The 18,600-nt window shown below is 38.8% G+C and overlaps 2 protein-coding genes and 1 long non-coding RNA gene across 5 annotated transcripts in view; 2 read left to right on the forward strand and 1 right to left on the reverse strand.

The window, feature by feature from the left end:
* Positions 1–271: 271 nt before the first annotated feature.
* On the reverse strand, positions 272–10,039 carry LOC146464892 (twitchin-like). Its single transcript, XM_085129369.1, has 7 exons — positions 9,199–10,039; positions 8,693–9,103; positions 5,702–5,989; positions 5,027–5,338; positions 4,058–4,357; positions 2,087–2,386; positions 272–1,801 (listed from the first exon to the last, which is right to left on the reverse strand). The coding sequence occupies exons 1-7, from the start codon at positions 9,257–9,259 to the stop codon at positions 1,689–1,691; spliced, it is 1,785 nt and encodes a 594-aa protein (XP_084985495.1). The 5' UTR covers positions 9,260–10,039; the 3' UTR covers positions 272–1,688.
* Positions 2,909–8,116, forward strand: LOC146464893 (uncharacterized). The gene is made up of 3 exons (XR_014868419.1): positions 2,909–2,975; positions 5,211–5,256; positions 6,666–8,116. It is a non-coding gene; the product is annotated as an uncharacterized LOC146464893 (long non-coding RNA).
* A 5,574-nt stretch (positions 10,040–15,613) lies between the features above and the next one.
* LOC146464894 (uncharacterized) overlaps positions 15,614–18,600 on the forward strand; it is a 31,059-nt gene continuing 28,072 nt past the window's right edge. The window contains exons 1-2 of one of the 3 annotated variants that reach the window (XM_085129215.1): positions 15,614–15,847; positions 16,259–17,833. In XM_085129215.1, coding sequence (XP_084985341.1) covers positions 16,485–17,833 — 1,349 coding nt within the window. In that variant the 5' untranslated portion in view covers positions 15,614–15,847; positions 16,259–16,484. The remainder of the gene's footprint in view (positions 15,848–16,258; positions 17,834–18,600) is intronic. The other 2 variants (XM_085129216.1, XM_085129214.1) reach the window with 2 other exon arrangements.

The following is an 18,600-nucleotide window of genomic DNA, read 5'->3' on the forward strand; positions in this document are numbered from 1 at the left end:
AAATAATTTGTTATCCAACCAGGACGTTTAACGTTTGTTTGCCGGGAGTGCAAGACCTGGGTTCTCTGGGCTGTTTACCATTTACAAGGAAAATCCGGTTGGAAAATCAAATGTTAGTCCTCGTTCTATTTGGAATTCATGCAATGCATGTCGTAAAAATTACAGATAAAAGAAAAACGAAAAACAAAAAGGGATTAATGTTTGAACTTGGAGGGGCGATCTGCTGGCGAAACATTTCCAATCATTACTGATTTAAACTCAAAGGACAAAGTTGGTTTGTTTACCGTTTATTTTACCAAACATGAACAGATTTAATAACAACAACTACAAAGAATTCAAAAAGCCAGAATTGCGGCTTATCTACTGATAAAAAATGATTTTCTTAAAAATTAATCGCGGGAATTTTAGCTTAGTTTAATGATGCATGAAGGCATTTGATCAGTCTATCTGTCAAACTGAGTGAATACACAACAATGTCAACTAATTGGGCAAATAAATATTTTGTAAAAACACGGCAATGATGCGTGTTACACAAGACAACTAGACTTTGAACTCAACGCAACAGGTAACAAAGGCAGTTCTAGGGCTTGGTGATTATGCAGACATGTCTGTTGTCTCATGAAAAACTGGCTGTTTAAACATCAATACGCTGAAAGGCTGACTACCACTAAAACCGGTTTAAAGCCACAAAAAAGGACACATTCTATCCGGGCATCTTTTAGTTACTGAAACGGTTGATAATAATCCATACAAGTTATATCTGACCTTTTTTGAGAAAAAGTACCCACTGTTATGAAACTGGGCAAATATAGCTACACAAAAACATGAATTGTAGGCTTGAAGGATACAACTAGGCTAGAAAGTGTACAATTGCGTTTTTAATTATTCAAACATTGCTCAACTTTTCCCGCGCACTTTCACAAGGTTTTGCGAAGAAGTGGAGCATGACTAAAAATAATATAAACAAATAAATAAATAAATGGGCCATTGTATCCCTTCCAGCCCAGCCGCAACCGTCATTTTTTCCTATGATATTAATCTTTATCTTACAATTACATTTACTTCAAATTTTATGGAAACTCTGAATTTGACTTCAATTTCGGTATTTTCCCTTTTAAATACTCTCCCTTTTGTTCTGATTTAAAACGGCGGATTTTACCTCGAAATGGTCGGTTTGGAACTTTCCATCGCAGCAATCTGTTGGATTGCAATTGCATTGTTTTGCGAGCGTTTACAATTTAGATGGAACAAGTTATGTTTATAAATGTTTCATGCAACACCCTCGCGCATTACCCATAACGCATTTACAGTTCCGGCGTGCAAACAAGACAACATGCAAAATGTCGTACACGTAAGAATGTTTTCAGTCTAACTTGTTTCAAAATTTCATGATGATCACGGCCGTGAACGATGCTGAGAGCCTAGCATATGACTGAGAGAACAGCAAACTATATTCCACCCCGTGAAAATCGCGCAAGCCAACATTCATGCTACGTAAGTTACGGTGCCATAGCTGTTAACTTTATGATCATGACGTCATCAATTCAGTCGATTTTCTTGGATCCAGCCGCAAAAATTGTCACTGGTATGTTTCCCCGGCGCAAGTAAAACGAAGCATATTGGCGATGTGGTTCTTTTTGAACAGATTATTTTCGCTGAATACGAATGAACACCATGTTGTGAACATGTTAAACTAAGAAGTGGAAAGCTGCCAGCAGAAGCAGAAAGGCTCCACAGACTCCAGACTGTGTCGTGACTGAACTTGATTTGTTCGATCTTGCAAGAGTTTTCATGTCTTCTTCTAAAAAGGGAATTAAACAAAGGTTAGCCACAGGGTCACTTTGCGGGGGGGGGGGGGGGGAGGGGAGGGGAGGGGAGGGGAGGGGAGGAGGTTGATACAGGGTTTCCTTAGAATTGGTTCAGTCTGTGATGACGGCACTCTCCCCTGACCACTGAGTGTGCACATTGCCAGGTTTGAATCCCATATTCGGCGTCATTTATAAGTCATGTATGCATAGCATGCTTACAACAGTCTTATGAGTTATTTTCCATAGCAAAAGCTAAGAAAAGTTTCAAATAAACTAACCAGTTAGTTTAACGTTGATAACATCCGCAGGTTCTCCTGCGCCCAGTCTGTTGACAGCTCGCACTCGAACGGTATAGATTTGAGACTTGCCCACCTGGAACACAAACTCTGTCACATTAACAGATGCGTTGTTTGCAGTGCCCCATTCCGTTTTCACAGTCTTGTATTCGACGATGTAATGGCTGATTGCCGCGCCACCATCATATTTCGGCGGTTTCCAGGTCACCTTCAGATTTGGTGTCTTTTGTTTGTCGTAAAATACTTCTGCTCTGACCAAGTTTTGGGGTGGACCCGGTTTTTCTGAAAGAGAAGACAAGTTAAGGACAAAAACTTTGCGGCGGAGAAATGAGATAGTGTAAACTCGAAAGGACGACAGATTTCGAACGATTTATGAATTCTTTCTGTGAGCATGTTTTCACCTCAAATCACGTTTTGTATAACGCTAAAACTGCTGGTTCTAAGTTGAAATGAAACAATTTCCCACCATTTATAGTGAGTCTCGATTAGTTGCTGTCTGACGCAAATTTCAAAGAACAACCTCCAAGGAATGGATATTGGGCCGTACCGCAGGAACTCTTCGCCAGCTCAATCCCTTTCCAGACCCCCGCGTCCGTAAACCGAAAGAAACGAAAACTCTCGATAAAAAAAAACGGTTGGGTTCCTGGTCTAATCGAAAAAATAAATGAATAAATAAATATATAAATAAACAAGCAAAATAAATAAAAAATAGAAAATCAGGACCTGAATCAGATTCATTTTCTTTTTACGCGTTCTTTCAGCGCGAGCATTGAAGCATCAAAAATACGTCACAGACGGCAAAGTTGTGTACACAGCAGCTTGCAGGGAGCGCAAACCAAATCAATGCGTACCTATCGACTGCTGCGTACAAGTGACTTTTTTTTCTTAACTCTTGCCTTCATTTACGGGTGAATCTAAGCAGTGAAACATCTATTGATGAAAATTTGAATTCTCCAGAGACTGGGTAAATCAGAATCGATTTTCAACCGAGTCTTGTTTTAACAGGGCAACACTTAACTTTTAGCTTTAACTTTTGATCGATTTTCCAGTAACAGTAACAGTTAGAGAAAACCAATCATTTGTTTAGAGTTAAGGATATATTTACACAACACGACGGGTCACCAAAATGGGTCTGAAGTATTCAGTCGTCTACTGTATGAACACTAAGTAACATGGACAATATTTTACCAACTGTCGCAGCAAACGCTACATTGCAAATTGTCAATTTTTTTGCGCGTATTACCACCTCCCGTCCGCGCGCAGCAAATCGTATCAGGGAACTTAAGCAACGGTGACGACAACGGCAACGAGAACGTCAAAAAAGCAATAGGTATTGTAACCAAAACAACAACTCTGCACGTGCATTACACTTTTTGGAACATTTATTTGCCGTCACTACACAACTAGGACGTGAAATTTCCTGATGGGACGTTTCCTGATGGGAGGACTTAAACACATGACGAAGAATTGATCTTTCTCTTTCTGAAACTTGGGTGCGGTCTCCAAGAATTCAACTCCAGGAAATTTCATCTACATTCAACATTTAAAGCGAGTTAGAATAATCGGGCGACGTTTGAAACAACGCGAATTCATTTTAACAGTGACGTTTTCGCCGCCGTCGCCGTCGTCGTTGCTAAAGCTCCTTAACGTTAGAGAAAGGAGCTGCAGTTTCTACCGTTTTGGAGCATGAATAACCAACAATCGCAACTTGTTACGCAAAATTTTTTTGCCCCGCAAGTTTTCACGAAAATGGTGGCCATACTACTTGCTCCTAAGTAAAAGTCTGCAATGAGTTTGTCTTATGCGTGGACTATACAATAAAGTCCCCCGCAGGAGTCGAACCTATGGCGTTTGGTACACCGTTCAGATATCTTAACTGCTGTGCTGTAGGACTATTAGCATAAAGCAAATGTTATTCAGTGTGGATCAATGAACGGTCAAAGATTCAAATACCTGCGAAATAAACTCTCATAACCTCCGTTGCTGACCCAAGTCCAAACACGTTCCTGGCGCTAACACGCACTTCGTAAATGTAACTGTCTGCATATTTCAGGAACAACATATCCGTCTTGTTGATTTGCACCACTTCAGCTTCTTCCCAAGGCAGGCCGGGAACTTTGTATTCCAGTGAATACTGTAGAACCGGCATACCACCATCCTCCTCCGGCGGATTCCAATACAGCCACACGTCAAATGGAGGCTGTTCTTTTGGAACTAAACTGCTCGTTGGGTTAAGAGGAGCTGACGGGGTGCCTAAACGTTAGAAAGGAAAATCATTGACATGTAAGGTACTTTGAGATGATTCTTAGCACTGACTGATAATCACGCATTTGCTCAGGTTTTGCGTCAACATTAACTTCTCTAAACAAACAAGCAGACATTTACATGCCAAACCCTTTTGCACATCATATCAACATTAATTTTAATTTTGTTTAGAAAGCTTCAGTTTTAGTGAAATTGTGAATTTATTGAACCTTTGAATAAGATTGCGCTCACGTATTTTGACTAACGGTTCCTGCTAGTCTTCTTTCGCCCGAAACGCAAAAAAACCTTACCGTATTTTTTTTTCTCAGAGCTAAACAAGCCATGAGTGTAACTATCACACCGATGATCATGCAAAAAAAAGAAAAAACCACACACACGTGTGACGTTCTCCTTATCCTTTTTTACAGCCAATCTGTGGATGTGCAAAACTGTAAGCTCTTCCAATTAGTTCCTCCGTTTCCCAATCAGAAATCGTCCACAGCTTCCAAGTAGAACTTTTCGAGCAGTTTCCGGACGACGCCAACGACATTTGAACAGTTTTCGCCTGTTTTCTCCCCTTCCCCCCCCCCCCCCCAGCCTACAAAAGGCCAAGATGATGTCGGAAAATGTGAAAAGCTCTATCTGGATATCTCGGTTCAATTACCAGCACAAACTCACTGAAGAATGAAACTTGAATGGTATTTGATCTGAGTCCATGACCAACTTTATTGATTCCTCTGACGTCAACATTCAGGACACGAGGTTGACCGTTGACCCTCAGCTTACAGATCACGTGCTCTGTGTTGTGAATGATGCTCCTATTGGTGATTCTACTGATTGCAGGGTGTTTATATTCCATCAGGTATCCTGTGATTGGCGTTTCACCTGTATCCAGAGGGGGGCTCCAGGTAAGTCTGTTGTACACTTTACATTCAGTGTCATTGCTATGTATCTCTTCAAGTGTGATGTTAACTGGTTCGGACGGAATATCTATGGAATGATAACAGTAACAAGATTACCACAGTCAACGCAGAATGCTCTACCATGCAGAGAACTCTGTGTATATCTGTCAAAAGCGCGATCGATGCGCTCGAAACGTCATCTTTTGTCTCTCTTTACAGTGACCAATCTACCGTCAGCTCCGTTGATAAAACTGAATATTCGTTTCGATTGGTGTAGAGCATTTTCTGTGCTGTTCAGTTAGGCGTTTGAGGTACGTCATCTGACCTTTCGTGAGCAAACATAAGTCAAAAAACTCTACAATCCTCAGATACCTGGAGAGAACTGACACAGATGATTTCACTTGAATTTGATCCTATAAAACGAGAAGATTGAAAATGACAGTATACTTACAGAGTCGTTTTATTTTAATTTCAAGTCTCTGTGTTGTGGAATTCGTCTTAGCAACACACGTGACTGGATCAAACTCATCGTCCGTCTCAGTAACCAACGTCATTTGACTTAATGTTTTCCAATCGACTTGCTTTCCAATTGGAGACGTACGGCCGCCCTGCTCCCAAAAGAATCTAACCATCGAGTTAACGAGAAAGGCCGGCTTCTGCACAGCACACTTGAGGGTGGCCTTATGTCCTTTCCACGACTCAACCTCTTGTGTGGAGTTTTGATGATCTATCATTAGATCTGGTGACAAAAATGAAACAGCAGCTAATAAACAATCAAAAATTCGGCAATATCAAAGCATTTCTACAGTGAACGACGTTTCTGCTAAGGGCCCGATTACATTTCGTTGGCAGATGACATGATGAAGTTTAATCCCAGGCGTAATGGAAATTATAGGATTATATGTGGAGGATATAAATTAAAGATAAGACATTTCCTTTAAGCATGATTATCACTACGATTTCGCCTGGCCAAGTCTCCTTTTCATCCCTGGCTGAAATTTGAATGTATGACGTTTTTCAGCCTGTTTGGGGAGGCTGAAAGTTCCAGCCCGGTTGGTCAAACTTGGTCTCCGGGCTGAAAATTTTTTAATGTAATTGCTAACGTTTTTTATGAGGATTTCAGTAAAAGAATCTGGGCTGAAATCTCAGCCCCTCTCCTCCCGCCTAACCTGGGCTGAAATTCGCCGCGCGGTGTAAATGGGTCAAGGCATCACCCAAAAAGCAAACTTCAGGCTGGAAATCGTTTGAAAACAAAACCTTTCTCCGTTTACCACTGGCCTTCCATCCACACTAACACTGCGTTTTCATCACCTTAAACGTATCTTTTTGACACACCTTTTCCTTGGTGTTGTGAGGGCAACGAAAATGAAACTTTTTCGAAAACGCTGACGTCCTGTCGACGTTATTTGTAATAGGTTTAAAAGCCGTTTTTGGACAACGAAAGCGTGAGTTTAGCGTGGAGAGAATGCCAGGACAGAAGTTTCCTTTGTCAAATTTTTCTGCACTGCAAAACTTATGTGGAAACGCTACTGTGGATCGAAAATCTTCGACCTCACGAAAACTCCATTTTGAAAAATTTATGCCGGAGGGTTTGTGCGGGGCCTGGGATTACTAGTACGTGCTCTGAAACATTTTTGTCACTCTTCTTCACTAAAAAACGACGACTTTTCCAGAATTTTGAAGAATAATTGCTTAGTGAATAGACTTAAGTCATGATATATCGCCGGGTTGATTTCGCCATTAAACCGAACGAAAAATGAAAGCAAAATCATGGATAGTATTGTTTCATGACTACTGCGCGCGTGACAGACTAACTGTGAAACTGCCAATGAGCTTTGGTGCAATCTTGTCGATGGAACAGAAAAGAGGTACTTAATCGAGAATAACAATTAGAATTTATTTTAATGCAGATTAGTTCTAAACACCTGCCGCAAAGTAAGGCCCACTGAAATGTTTTCATTTTGAATATACTGCTTTTAGACTTGTTTCCATTTTCATAGACTCAATTCACTTAACTCTGTATCACGCAACATTGAACGCCAAAGTTACTTGAACCCAAACCGTGCCAGTCAATCAGTTTGGACTGAGCCACAAATTTTGAAGCATGGCGACATTAATTCTTGCCTTTTTTCAAACAAAAGTGTGAAATCAATGCTTTCGGGAGATCGGTTGATTATCATATAAACTGATCATGAAAACTTGTAATTAATTTGAAACAGAAGACACCATATGTTTCCCTCACTTGGGGTATGATTGTTATCTTCATAGTGAAACTCTGGATTCCTGGCTAATCCATAGAGCCGGCTTTCCTTTCTATATTCCAGTCTGTTTGATTTTTTTTTATATTTCTATTTTTAAACGAAACAAAATCAATCTATCGAGGGGACCACACTGATCGACATGAAAAAAATGATTACTGACGTTTGGATTTTGACCTTAATTTTCTCCTTTTCGTATACAATTTTTTGCAATATTGCTGATGAAATTTCCTTTTGTCGGAGAAAACCGACAACCATAAAACAAATAATCAAACACATTTTCTTTTTCGGTTTAAGTATGTTTAAAAGATTTCTCCACCAACTAACAAGCCACAATATCGACAAACAGCAACATTCGGAGCGAGTGAATTTTGATCGCAGCCAAATCGCAGCTTGGCGTTTTTCAGAAAAAAGAAGCAATGTTATAAAAAATAATACAGTTTAAATTAAAACGCTTTGACTATGTGGAAGCTGGAAACAGGAATCGTAAATACATTGTACGCCTCGTGCTTGGTGTGCCGCCGCATTCGTAAATATAACCGCGTGTCTTGAATATTCAATAGAGATTCACACGCAGTTCTGTTAATATTTAATGTAACAAAGTTGAATAAAACGCCTCAGGGTTTTGATTTATATAAAAGATAGGTTTTTAAAATTGTCCTTAGAAAATGGTTCGAACCTCTAAAAGTGTATTTTACTCTTGCTCTTTAACGATATTTTGAAAACATGGGTTTTTCGCCTTGACTTCCTATACAAATCAAATTACTTATCACTTTCGCATACTTTCACCAAAGCAACTAGGCATAACACGGCTAGTTTTAAAACAAAGGTACGGTAATAATCGAAAGATGACAGAAATATTTCTTAGAATTCACTAACTAGAATTTCATTCATATGTGCAAACTTGCAGACATCTTCCTATTTAATATGATGGTACGCTTATCTCCGGTGTGATCGTATTTGTCCAAGGTGAAAAACTGGCGCAAATTATACAACTGATAAATACAAACAAACAAGTCAAACAGGCAAATTTTAAGATGCAGGAGAGACTAAACGTAAATAAGAATTAAAATTAACATTAAAAAAAAAAAAAGAACGCCAGACGCTATCGACACAGTATGTGTTCTCTAAAATGGCAGTTGAGTCAGGGATGGATTTAAAATTATTCTTAAACTTTGACTTACCAACTACTTTCACGTGAACATAGTGAGTTTTATCTCTCGTGGTAATACTGACTGGTTCCAAACGGCAAAAATACTTCCCTGTGTCGTTCATTGTCAGGTTTGCTATTTTGAAACTAGCTGTTTCGTTTTTAAGCACACTTGTTCGCCCATTCAACGAAGCTATAACGTCTGTTCGGTATTTGGTGTTGCGTTGTACATCACCCGATTTTTTATCTTTCACAAAAATTGCGACATCTTCACTTGCACTGGCGCTGTCTTCTGGCAAAGCAACTATTCCGAATTTCACCCTTCGCACAGCATTAGAAGGACGGCTAGAATACTCCCATTGGAGTATTGCTTCGCTGCCGACGAAATACTCAGCATCCCTCGGTGTTGTGGTAAAATTCACAGCAAATTCGTTTGCCACAGAAACTGAGTGAAATTAGAACAAAGATTGTAAACATGTTAGCTGAAAGGAGGCTCGTGCTTCGGCAACAAACAAATTATCGAACGAGTATTGTACTTACCTTTGAAAAAGGTGAACAGAAATATTAACGCTTTAATGAAAAGGTGGAGTTGAGCAGCCATTTCGACTTTTGAATGAAGGTGCTATTGATCAACGGAATGAAAGAACGTCATGTTTTGACAACATCGACCGCAATAGCGTTTCAACTGCGCAAGGCGCAATTGGTCAAAGACGTGCACGTGATTATTTTAATTTGGATTCAGAGTTAATGGATTGTTTTTTCGGCATGAGAATTTAACTGATTCAACAAAAATAATGATGTTTTCATTTCTCTTTTTTATCACACGACAGACGCCCATTCGTTTCTGAACGTTTCCTTCTGAAATGTTTTTAACTTTCAAAATGGCATTATTATTATTATGACGACGCAGGTGAAAGCCCAACAAATCGAAAATCTCCCTGGTGATTTACGGCTGTGCTATTTTGAGCGCCTTCTGTTGATTTCAATTTATAGACAGAAATTCGCGGAAATGTCGCTGTTCTGAATATAGGGAAATGTATGAACTATTGTTCTGTGGGGGTAGCAAAGACAATTTTCACTTTTTGGGAGCCATTTTCAAGCTGCGCTGATATTTCACTAATATTTGAGTTTTTGCCTACTAAATGTTAATCCGTTAACTTCAAGACTTCAACGTAAATAAATTTTAGAGGGCAAAATTATGAACTAGGTGCGACGTGTTTGACAATGCTACTTGGAAGGACATTAAAAGACGGCAAGAAACACATTTACAAATAAAGAAAGTAAATTAATTTAAAACACTAACCGCCTGTGAGTAAACATCTTCCCGCGAAGACATCTGTTTCAGCGTATGGGATCTTTTGGCGGGAAGAAAGATCGAACAGACAACCACGCGCGGTTTTCTTTTGGCGCCAAATGTTATGACATGCGTCAACCACAATTTATCAGTATCTACTGAGTATATGATGACATCGAAATTCAACTGTGAAATCATATCTGTCACCTTAAACCAGGTTATACGGTGCCGTCAATAATAATCTTAAACAGCAAAAGTCAACAAATCGAATTAGAAAGAAAAAGCAGATTTTATGATGTCAGCTATGAATGTTAGTTTTCACGACTCCGTACGACCACTATTTTGCCTCCATTTTGTTTTGAATTGATCGTCTTGAGGTCAGTTCAATAAAACGTTTGCACTTTTAGTTACAAGCTGGCCTTTGTTTTCAAAGAACATGCAACAAAACAATGTTAATAAACATAGTTACAAGCTCTTGTCACAAGCCTCTGAGTTGGGTTACGTACAGGTACAGCGCCACACCTGAATTTTGAGGCTTTCCAATTCAAGAAAACTATCTCTGCCGATGTATATAGTTTTTACGGCATTAGTTCGACTGATAAGCCACAACGGTGCCGGCAAATTAGTTTCAAGTAGTCACTTGAAAGCTTCTTGACTTTTAAAAAGCATTTTCATATATTCTCTCTAAGTGAACAAGAACTAGAGAAGCTATATGAAAAACTGGTTTGATTAGATAAACTAACAATTTTGATAAAAAGGGATCTTTGACCTCGACTTGAAAATTTGCTTCAGTGTACCTCTTTGTTTTTGTATTATATTTATTTAGCTCCCATTAAAAAAAAATTCATCGACATGACAAGTTTCGTATTCCTGAGTGTCGAAACTTCCGAGCTTCAATTGGAGGCTTCCGGCAACAAGAACTGTAATATACTGTTTACATCTGTAAGATATGAGAACAATCAGGGAAAATAACCTGCGTGTAGACGTCTCCTATCGTGTAATCTCTTGCAAAGACGTCTGCACGCAAGTGAAATCTTCAAATATATAGCTGTCAATTGTTGTGGCTGCACTTATATCATGACTTGGGCAATATTTGTGAATTTCACTGAAGGGGATTATTTTATCAAATTCTTGCAATCAAACGTTAGGCTTACACGCGTACAAAATTGCACAAGTGCAAAGGCTCAACAGATTTACAATTCAGCTGTGCCCTTCGTTTCACAAACGCATACAAAAATGAGTTCAGTAAACAGTGTTAAGAAAGTTTGTGTAAACAACATTGATCGCGGAGAACTCGTTGTTTTGCATGCACTTGTGAAATGGTCCCAGCTGTTCGTTTTCCCTCTGGCCTTATCTACTTTGTATCGTTAAATCTCTGTTGATATTTGAGCTGCTTTTCAGTCCAATTTCAAACTTTCCAGTTTCCTAACATGGCGTCAGATTCAGGAAGCTGTGCTCTTGGAATATAAGATGTCCTCAAAATTATTGTGTGGAAACAACAAAACCTCTCAATTACAAAATGCTTAGCGTTCATTTTAACTTAAGGACAGCTTCACGATATCTTGTCAATCAGAATGGTTTTAAATATTACAATCGAAGTTGTCGGCCCTTGGGTTTCCAGAGGCTTTCACCCAGATACCTCATTCTGCTACTCTAGGACCTCGTACCTTCTCCGATGATGATTTGTGTTGTGAACGTCTTCCATTCTATTATAAGCTAGTTTGTATGAAAGTCAGTTAGCGCCAAGCCCAATCTCCAAGCTGGAGCTGACCATGGTTTTTCTCAGGATTTCTATCCTTTTCACGACTGTGACCTGACTAACAAACTCCTGGACCACCTGCCTTGGTTTGGAACATAAGTATCCTTCTCCAAGGCGATTCAAGGCTCTTGATCCAGTCATTATCAGTACGCAATCCCCCAACCCTAACCCGAAACAAATCTTAATAAAGAACATGTCACTCCATCCTGTGCCACTTATGCCTGGTATGGTACCACGCCCACCTGCCCCATGTCCTCCGATCGATCAACGAGAACATCAGTTTTCATGGCAAGGGAGGTACCACTGGGGGATTCGTTCTCTCTGCAGAGAAGTGAGTATAATGCAAGCATGGTAACGAGGGGTTTACAGCGATGGACTAATTCATAGTTACTAATTTTTGCTCTTGTTAGTATTTTCCTTATTTTATCGATTAAAATAACATCGAATCCACAACAGTGGCAACGTACTAGCCGCCTTAATTATAAAAATTATATACAACGATCAAGGTAAAGACGGGTGGAACGTATCCAGTTTAAAAACAAGAATATAGACTTCCTACTTTGTCAAAGTTCTTGTTATTTCACCTCGATCCTTCGGATGTCAGTATAATGATACCTTTTGGTTTTCATGACAAAAAAACCCTCAAGTTCCTGGCAGTAAGCCGGGATTTTCGCAAAAGGGAACAACAACTCAGGGAATAAGGTTGCAAAATTAAAATTTTCCACCGACTTCAACAACATTCATTTAACAATTTTAACAGATCATACATGTGCAGTTAAAGGGATACTAGAAAACGACATCTCGGTGGCCCTGAAAGGTTTCTGTTGAAGTGTTCAAGAACGCTTATCAAAACCATAAATTATGAATTATTTATGCCTTACAGTAGACTAGAAAGCAGTCGTTTTCACTCTTGAAATTCACACCGGGAAGAAAACGAAAGCGCCAATTCGCGAAATACGACTGTGGCAAACCACTCTTTCCAATTCCTTGCTCGCTCCAGACCTTAGACCGATGCAGAGCATAGAACCTGTTGTACAGTCTAGCCTTACAGACTAAAAGCACATCAAAGAAGTAAACATGACAAAGCGGAGGTAATGCGCAAGTGCATTATTTAAGTGCCATTTGCGATCACTTTTTCACAACTTTTATCAGTGTTTACAGTAAGTTTATTTGCTGGTCTCCCCGTCAGTGTACAAAATCACGGAGACATCTGTTTTAACCTATACAATAGCCTGCATGACAGGCGCGCGCTAGAAAGGTGGGGGGAGGGGAGGGGGGAAAGGGGAATTGGGCTAAGAAAGGGAAGATGGGATCCAGGCCGCGCGCTTCTGATTCTCATCAGTCTTCTCTTTCCAAAGGGTCTTGATAGTAGCAGACAAGTTAATATTTTAAGGAAAACGAGAAAAAAGTTTGAGTCTTTAAAACACGTTTCGACAGAACCTTCTGTCATCCTTAGTTAGTTAAAGTACAAAGCGGTAGAAGTTGAATTTATAGTAATTAGACAAAAATGTTAATTATGGTAACGGTAATAACAAAATGAACGTGAAACGTGACAGTTTGAGAGTTATAAGGATAATTTAAGATTTACATGGTGTAATTACTGGTTCAAGGAGGGTTGTTCTTTTTGAATATGAATAGCCTCTTTTATCTTAAGTTAGAAAGTGGTAGAGGCCTGATCTAAAAGATGAAAACAAAAGAACAACCAGGCCCGTAGCAAGGATAAAACAACTGAGGGGGCTTAGTAAAAAGGTTAAACAAAACTACCCCCCCCCCCCCTTGTCACTCAAAAAAAGAATGATTTGGGAGTTTAAGATGCAACGAGAACATAAAAAAACCCGTAGATTTAGTAAGTAAAACAACAACTTTGCACCTGGATCACACTCTTAGGTGCATGTTTTTGCCTTTTCTTTAACGTGGACTACTACGTGAAGTTTCTTAATTTCACGTTTGAAGGAGGACGTAGACAAACGACGACAAATTGTTCTTTCTCTTTTTAAATTTGGAATCGGGCAGTAAGAATCCGACTGCAGGAGAATTTTTCTCTCTGGTCTTGAGGACATATTTGTGTGGCTTTTTTGTGTGACAAGGGGGAACACTAAATTGTTATAAACTAAGGACATTTGTATTGCTCAAAATGAGCGGATGTCTTAGAAAACAAGTAGTTTATTTCGACAGCTTTCACGGCTTCAGATTGGTTGATTTCAATCCATTTTGATTGTTATTTCCGATTCACAAGATAGGAGTGCCTGTTAGCGAAGGAAACTGACTATTATAGGTTGTGAAAAGGCACTTGCAGCGTCAGAATTCAACATTAATTGGTTTTAATTATATGTTTTTGGGCACATTGCTTTTTAACTTCCAAATTTTTTTTTTTTTTGGGGGGGGGGGGGGTCTCAAGTCCCCCCCTGTCCCTCCCTCCGCTACGGGCCTGACAACCCTCCTTGAACCAGCAGTTACACCATGTAAATCTTAAATTATCCTTATAACTCTCACATTGTCACGTTTCACGTTCATTTTGTTATTACCGTTACCATAATTAACATTTTTGTCTAATTATTATAAATTCAACTTCTACCGCTTTGTACTTTAATTAACTTACTGAGGATGACAGAAGTTTCTGTCGAAACCTGTTTTATAGACTCAAAAGTTTTGTCGTAGTTTTCCTTAAAATATTATCTTCTCTTTCCCTTTCTAGCGACTGCTAACTCAGGTGTCCTTCACAACCTTTAAGTCTCATTATGATATGATTTTATCAGTAGCAAGAGAGGATACACCGGCTTCATCCTCTCTTGTCAGTAGTAAAACTTGTAACAAACTTAAAAATTGTAATATGCTGTTGAAACCTCTGAGGAGAGATGTACTACCGAATATTTGCAAAAATGTCAAAATATTTGGTGGTGGTGGTGGCAACTTTATTTATACGCGGTATTTCCTTCAGGTATTCAAGCATAGAAAACTAACTACCTAACTAAACTAGAATCTAAGATAAAAACTAAAATAATAAAGATGAAAAGAAAACACCTGCTTTTCAGGGACGCCGTGTGTAAAAATAACATATCGCTGGCTAATTTAAATTATTTCACAATCGAAATTAAGGTTGTTTCTTAATACACGGTTTACTGCTTTTCTGCCTTAATGAAAGTAAAATTGCGGAGAGAAGGAAGTTTTATAACCACGGAGCGATATATTTAAATCTTCAAAGTAAAAATCACTACCTTGTAATAACCAGAAATGTAACAAGCAATGGGACACACAATCAAAACTCAACTTAAATTTCAGTCGGTGTGATTTGAGTTTTTATCATGAGTAACTGTCATGTGCTTTAAAAACTAGCTCTGCAGAGAGTTTCAGTCTCTAGAATGTTACAGTATCGCATCGAATTCGAAACAGGTCATTGAGATAATTTTGTTGGCAAAATATAAGTTTATTTTGCGTTGCTGCCTTAAACAATGAGCGTGAAATTGTGAGAGGACGGAGTGTTTTTCCAAACGAACTGATGTCCATGGATACAATTCGCGAACGATCACTGCGGTATCAAGTGCGGTTGGAAACTGATTTAATTGGTTTTGTTTGCTAACACCCATCTTTTGCAATTTACACACTATAGAAAAATATACAGATTAGACCACGCATTAGACCAGATTAGGCCATGCATATGGCCTCCTGATTAGAGCAATAACGCATACCAAGAGTCTCTTGCGCATACCTATAATAAATACATAAAGGAAAAAGGAAAACAACTTTTCCCACAAAACACTGAAACCTTCCAGTGGATTTCTCGTCTTCTCTTTAAGAAAAAAAAAAAGAAAGAAAGAAAAGAAAAACAAAGAAGAGGAAAACTACGCAATTGATAAAACAAAACGCTGTCCAGCGGCTGTTTTGGTCTATTTGGTGTAACCATGACAACAGAGTAAAAAGAAAAATGGCGTATTCGCGCGCTAATATCAAGGAGCATGAAGCTTTTGTTTTTCATGCAAATATATTGAGCTCCGAACGTCAAGCATTTGTTTGTACTGACGCTCACTTCACGGATAAAGAAAGTGACGTTACACTGGCATTGTCAGGTCTGTAATTTTGTACGTCTGTATAAATCATTTCGAGGCAATTGCCTAGGCGAAAAATTACAATTTACTGGGGTAAGCTAGATTTTTATATTATATTATCTTTATCGTTGATTACGATAATTGCAAAGATCCTTTCAAAGGTTTATTAAGCTTCTTATTTTTGCAATCAAATGACGTTTTAAATGTTCGACAGTTTAATATGATTCTCTGAAAATGCAGAAGTATTTCCTGATTCCTTTGGAAGCTGATGATGTCCTTCATTCAGTACGATTCGGAAATTCGGCCGCCAGTTTACAAAGTTTCTTCAGTAGCTGTTGAAAATTAGCGATGTTGCCTTTGATTTAAATCGCTTGCGATGTACCTTGATAATTTTTTCCACTCCGGAATAGGGAACACTTGCCTCGCACTCTTAGTAAATGTAAGCTGATTAAGAACTTTAATTTATCATTCCATCACACCTTTTTTTATCTTCTTACTTTGCAGGTTATATATAAGTTAAGTTTATTATTCATCTCTGCCTCACAATCTTCATCTTTGGTACGACAGGGATTAACGTGTCGGCGAAAGACTTAAATTATCACTTGCTTCTTTTGTTATCTTGTTTGTATAAAGTTGTGGTAATTTATAAACATGTATGATCTTCATCATGATCTTTAATGCCAGCATGTAAAATAGCATTGTTTGCACAACGTTGTCACTCTGTATCAAAATGGCATTAGCTTTTGCTGGTCATGGATTTTCAATAACCTCGGAGGTGTTCCCTCCTCCTCAGACCCTAATCCAAGGAAGTGATTTGGTAAATTTGACATTTCACTTGGATTTTAATGGAACAAGAGATGCATTGCTTGAGAATTCAACTGCCTGTCAAGAGCTGAACAAAACAACTGTATTTCTAAAGTTTATTATAACTTTGCCAGTTGTGTTTGAAATTTTATATCCAGAAAATGCAACAAACCATACTGGGAACATCGTCACAGATTTTTCAAATTGTTCAATCACTCCATCTCTGGAGATAAACTCAGTGGTTGTTGGAAGTAACATTCCAGGCTTTACTGTTTTAAGATTTGACATCTTTTCACAAAATCTTAGCTGGACAGCAGCACTTGGTGTGCGGCTAAGATTACTGCATTCGGCCAAGGCTGGAAGTTTATTAAACATCACAGCAAATGCAACTGTTGCAAATGAAACAAGGCTTTTTGATGTTGCATCATACCAAACTCCAATTCCTGGAAATCTTCAGCTTGGACTGACAAGTACATCAATTCCTGAGACACCAAATATCACCCTGACATCAGAGGAACAGGTAACACTGTCTGCAAGCTTCAAACTTCCAAGGATAACTGCAGATCTTACACTTGCGATAACGCTTCCTACTTTTGGAAATTCCACACCTATGAAATTTCTTGTCAATAGTGGATCAGTAAAGAACTTGTCTCAAGGGATTGTATCACAAAGTCTTGGCATTGGGTCACCACCACAGTTAAGCATCAGCCCATTGAACTTGCACCGGTTTCCACATTCTTCGAATGTTGCAAAGTTTTTATTTGGACAGACTGTTAACCAGGCAAATGACTCCTTAAATGGGTTGATAACTGTGGAAGTCACAGGAATGGTGGACTCATCGCAAGGAGTGTATGTTCCTGAGGTAGAAGGGAATGTCACCTGTGTTCTTATGTATCATTCATTGAGCGGCATTGTGGTTAGTGAGACAGCTGTGTTAACTTTAAAACTTGGCCAGCCATTACTTGAGCGCCAGTTTCTGATTGAAGGTTCCAGATGCTGCCATGAGGGGTATGATAATGTTGCACTGATGTTTGAAGTCACGAATCCTAACATTTCTACAGCCCCTGCATTGAATGTCACTATTGGCATTGATGTTGCTTCAGCGGACATAGTAATACAGAAGATTTCAGCTGACTTGTGTACCTTTTCCAATGTAACTGGAAATCAAAGTTCTGCATACAGCAAGTTGGTTTGTATTGATTTAACAGGAACTAACGGAACTAATGGGAACGGGTTGACAAATACTACCTCTGCATTGACAGTGAATGTATCAAGGTAAGATTACAGTAAATAATTTTGTTCTCAATGCTATAGTTGTTATTGATGAACCTGCAGTTTTTGAGAGGGGCGATTTTTTGTCCTAGCCATTACTGCACCTTTCAATATTACATGCAGACCCTGAAGTTCATGATTCAATCAAACGTTACATTTTCACTGCTGTCAATCACTGTGGTGGAGTCCACTAAAAGAACAAAAACGTTTGGCTCAACTTTGTCGAACGATCATGTTCGATGCACCATGATTAGCGGATTTCGATCCGTGACTTTGTCAGTCTGTATTTTTGCGGTCAACCAGTTGTCACCATAATTATGATTGACAGCAGTTGGGATTGAAGTTTAGAGTCTGTACAGTGTATGTTATTGAAAGATGCAGTACGTTTTCAAACATAAGCGTAATATAGCAGAATTTTCAATAAAAAGTATGGCACCTGATTTCCATAGTGAAATTCACAGGGTAGAGTTCCAATAACATATGCAATCAGTATTTTACTTGAAGATTAAAAATATTTGAGTATCTTGCAAATAAAGGAACAAGTCTGTAAGGACTCAACAAACGAACAAAGTACATGGATTGTGTATGTGTTTATGTATATGTAATTGACCACTCCCCCTTGGGGCTTTTCAGGGTCAATAAACAACAGCTCCAATCAGATAGGCCATGACACCAGGAACTCCACGCCCTACTCTTTTCGAACAGTGCCAAGGGTTCTTTAATGTCCCAAAGATTATTATCAGGAATATTGTGTTAATTGTGTTGTGAGA

The sequence above is a fragment of the Pavona decussata genome, unplaced genomic scaffold (genome assembly GCF_977016875.1).
Source record: "Pavona decussata unplaced genomic scaffold, jaPavDecu1.1 SCAFFOLD_161, whole genome shotgun sequence".
Taxonomy (NCBI): Eukaryota; Metazoa; Cnidaria; class Anthozoa; order Scleractinia; family Agariciidae; genus Pavona; species Pavona decussata.

What these genes read in the sequence shown, in the direction of transcription:
- LOC146464892 (XM_085129369.1), bottom strand. Translation starts at nt 9,259, where the DNA reads ATGGCTGCTCAACTCCACCTTTTCATTAAAGCGTTAATATTTCTGTTC. An exon ending in TCTGTTCACCTTTTTCAAAG is followed by an intron (nt 9,104 to 9,198) that starts GTAAGTACAATA and finishes AATTTCACTCAG; the next exon opens with TTTCTGTGGCAAACGAATTT. An exon ending in AATTAAAATAAAACGACTCT is followed by an intron (nt 5,339 to 5,701) that starts GTAAGTATACTG and finishes ATCATTCCATAG; the next exon opens with ATATTCCGTCCGAACCAGTT.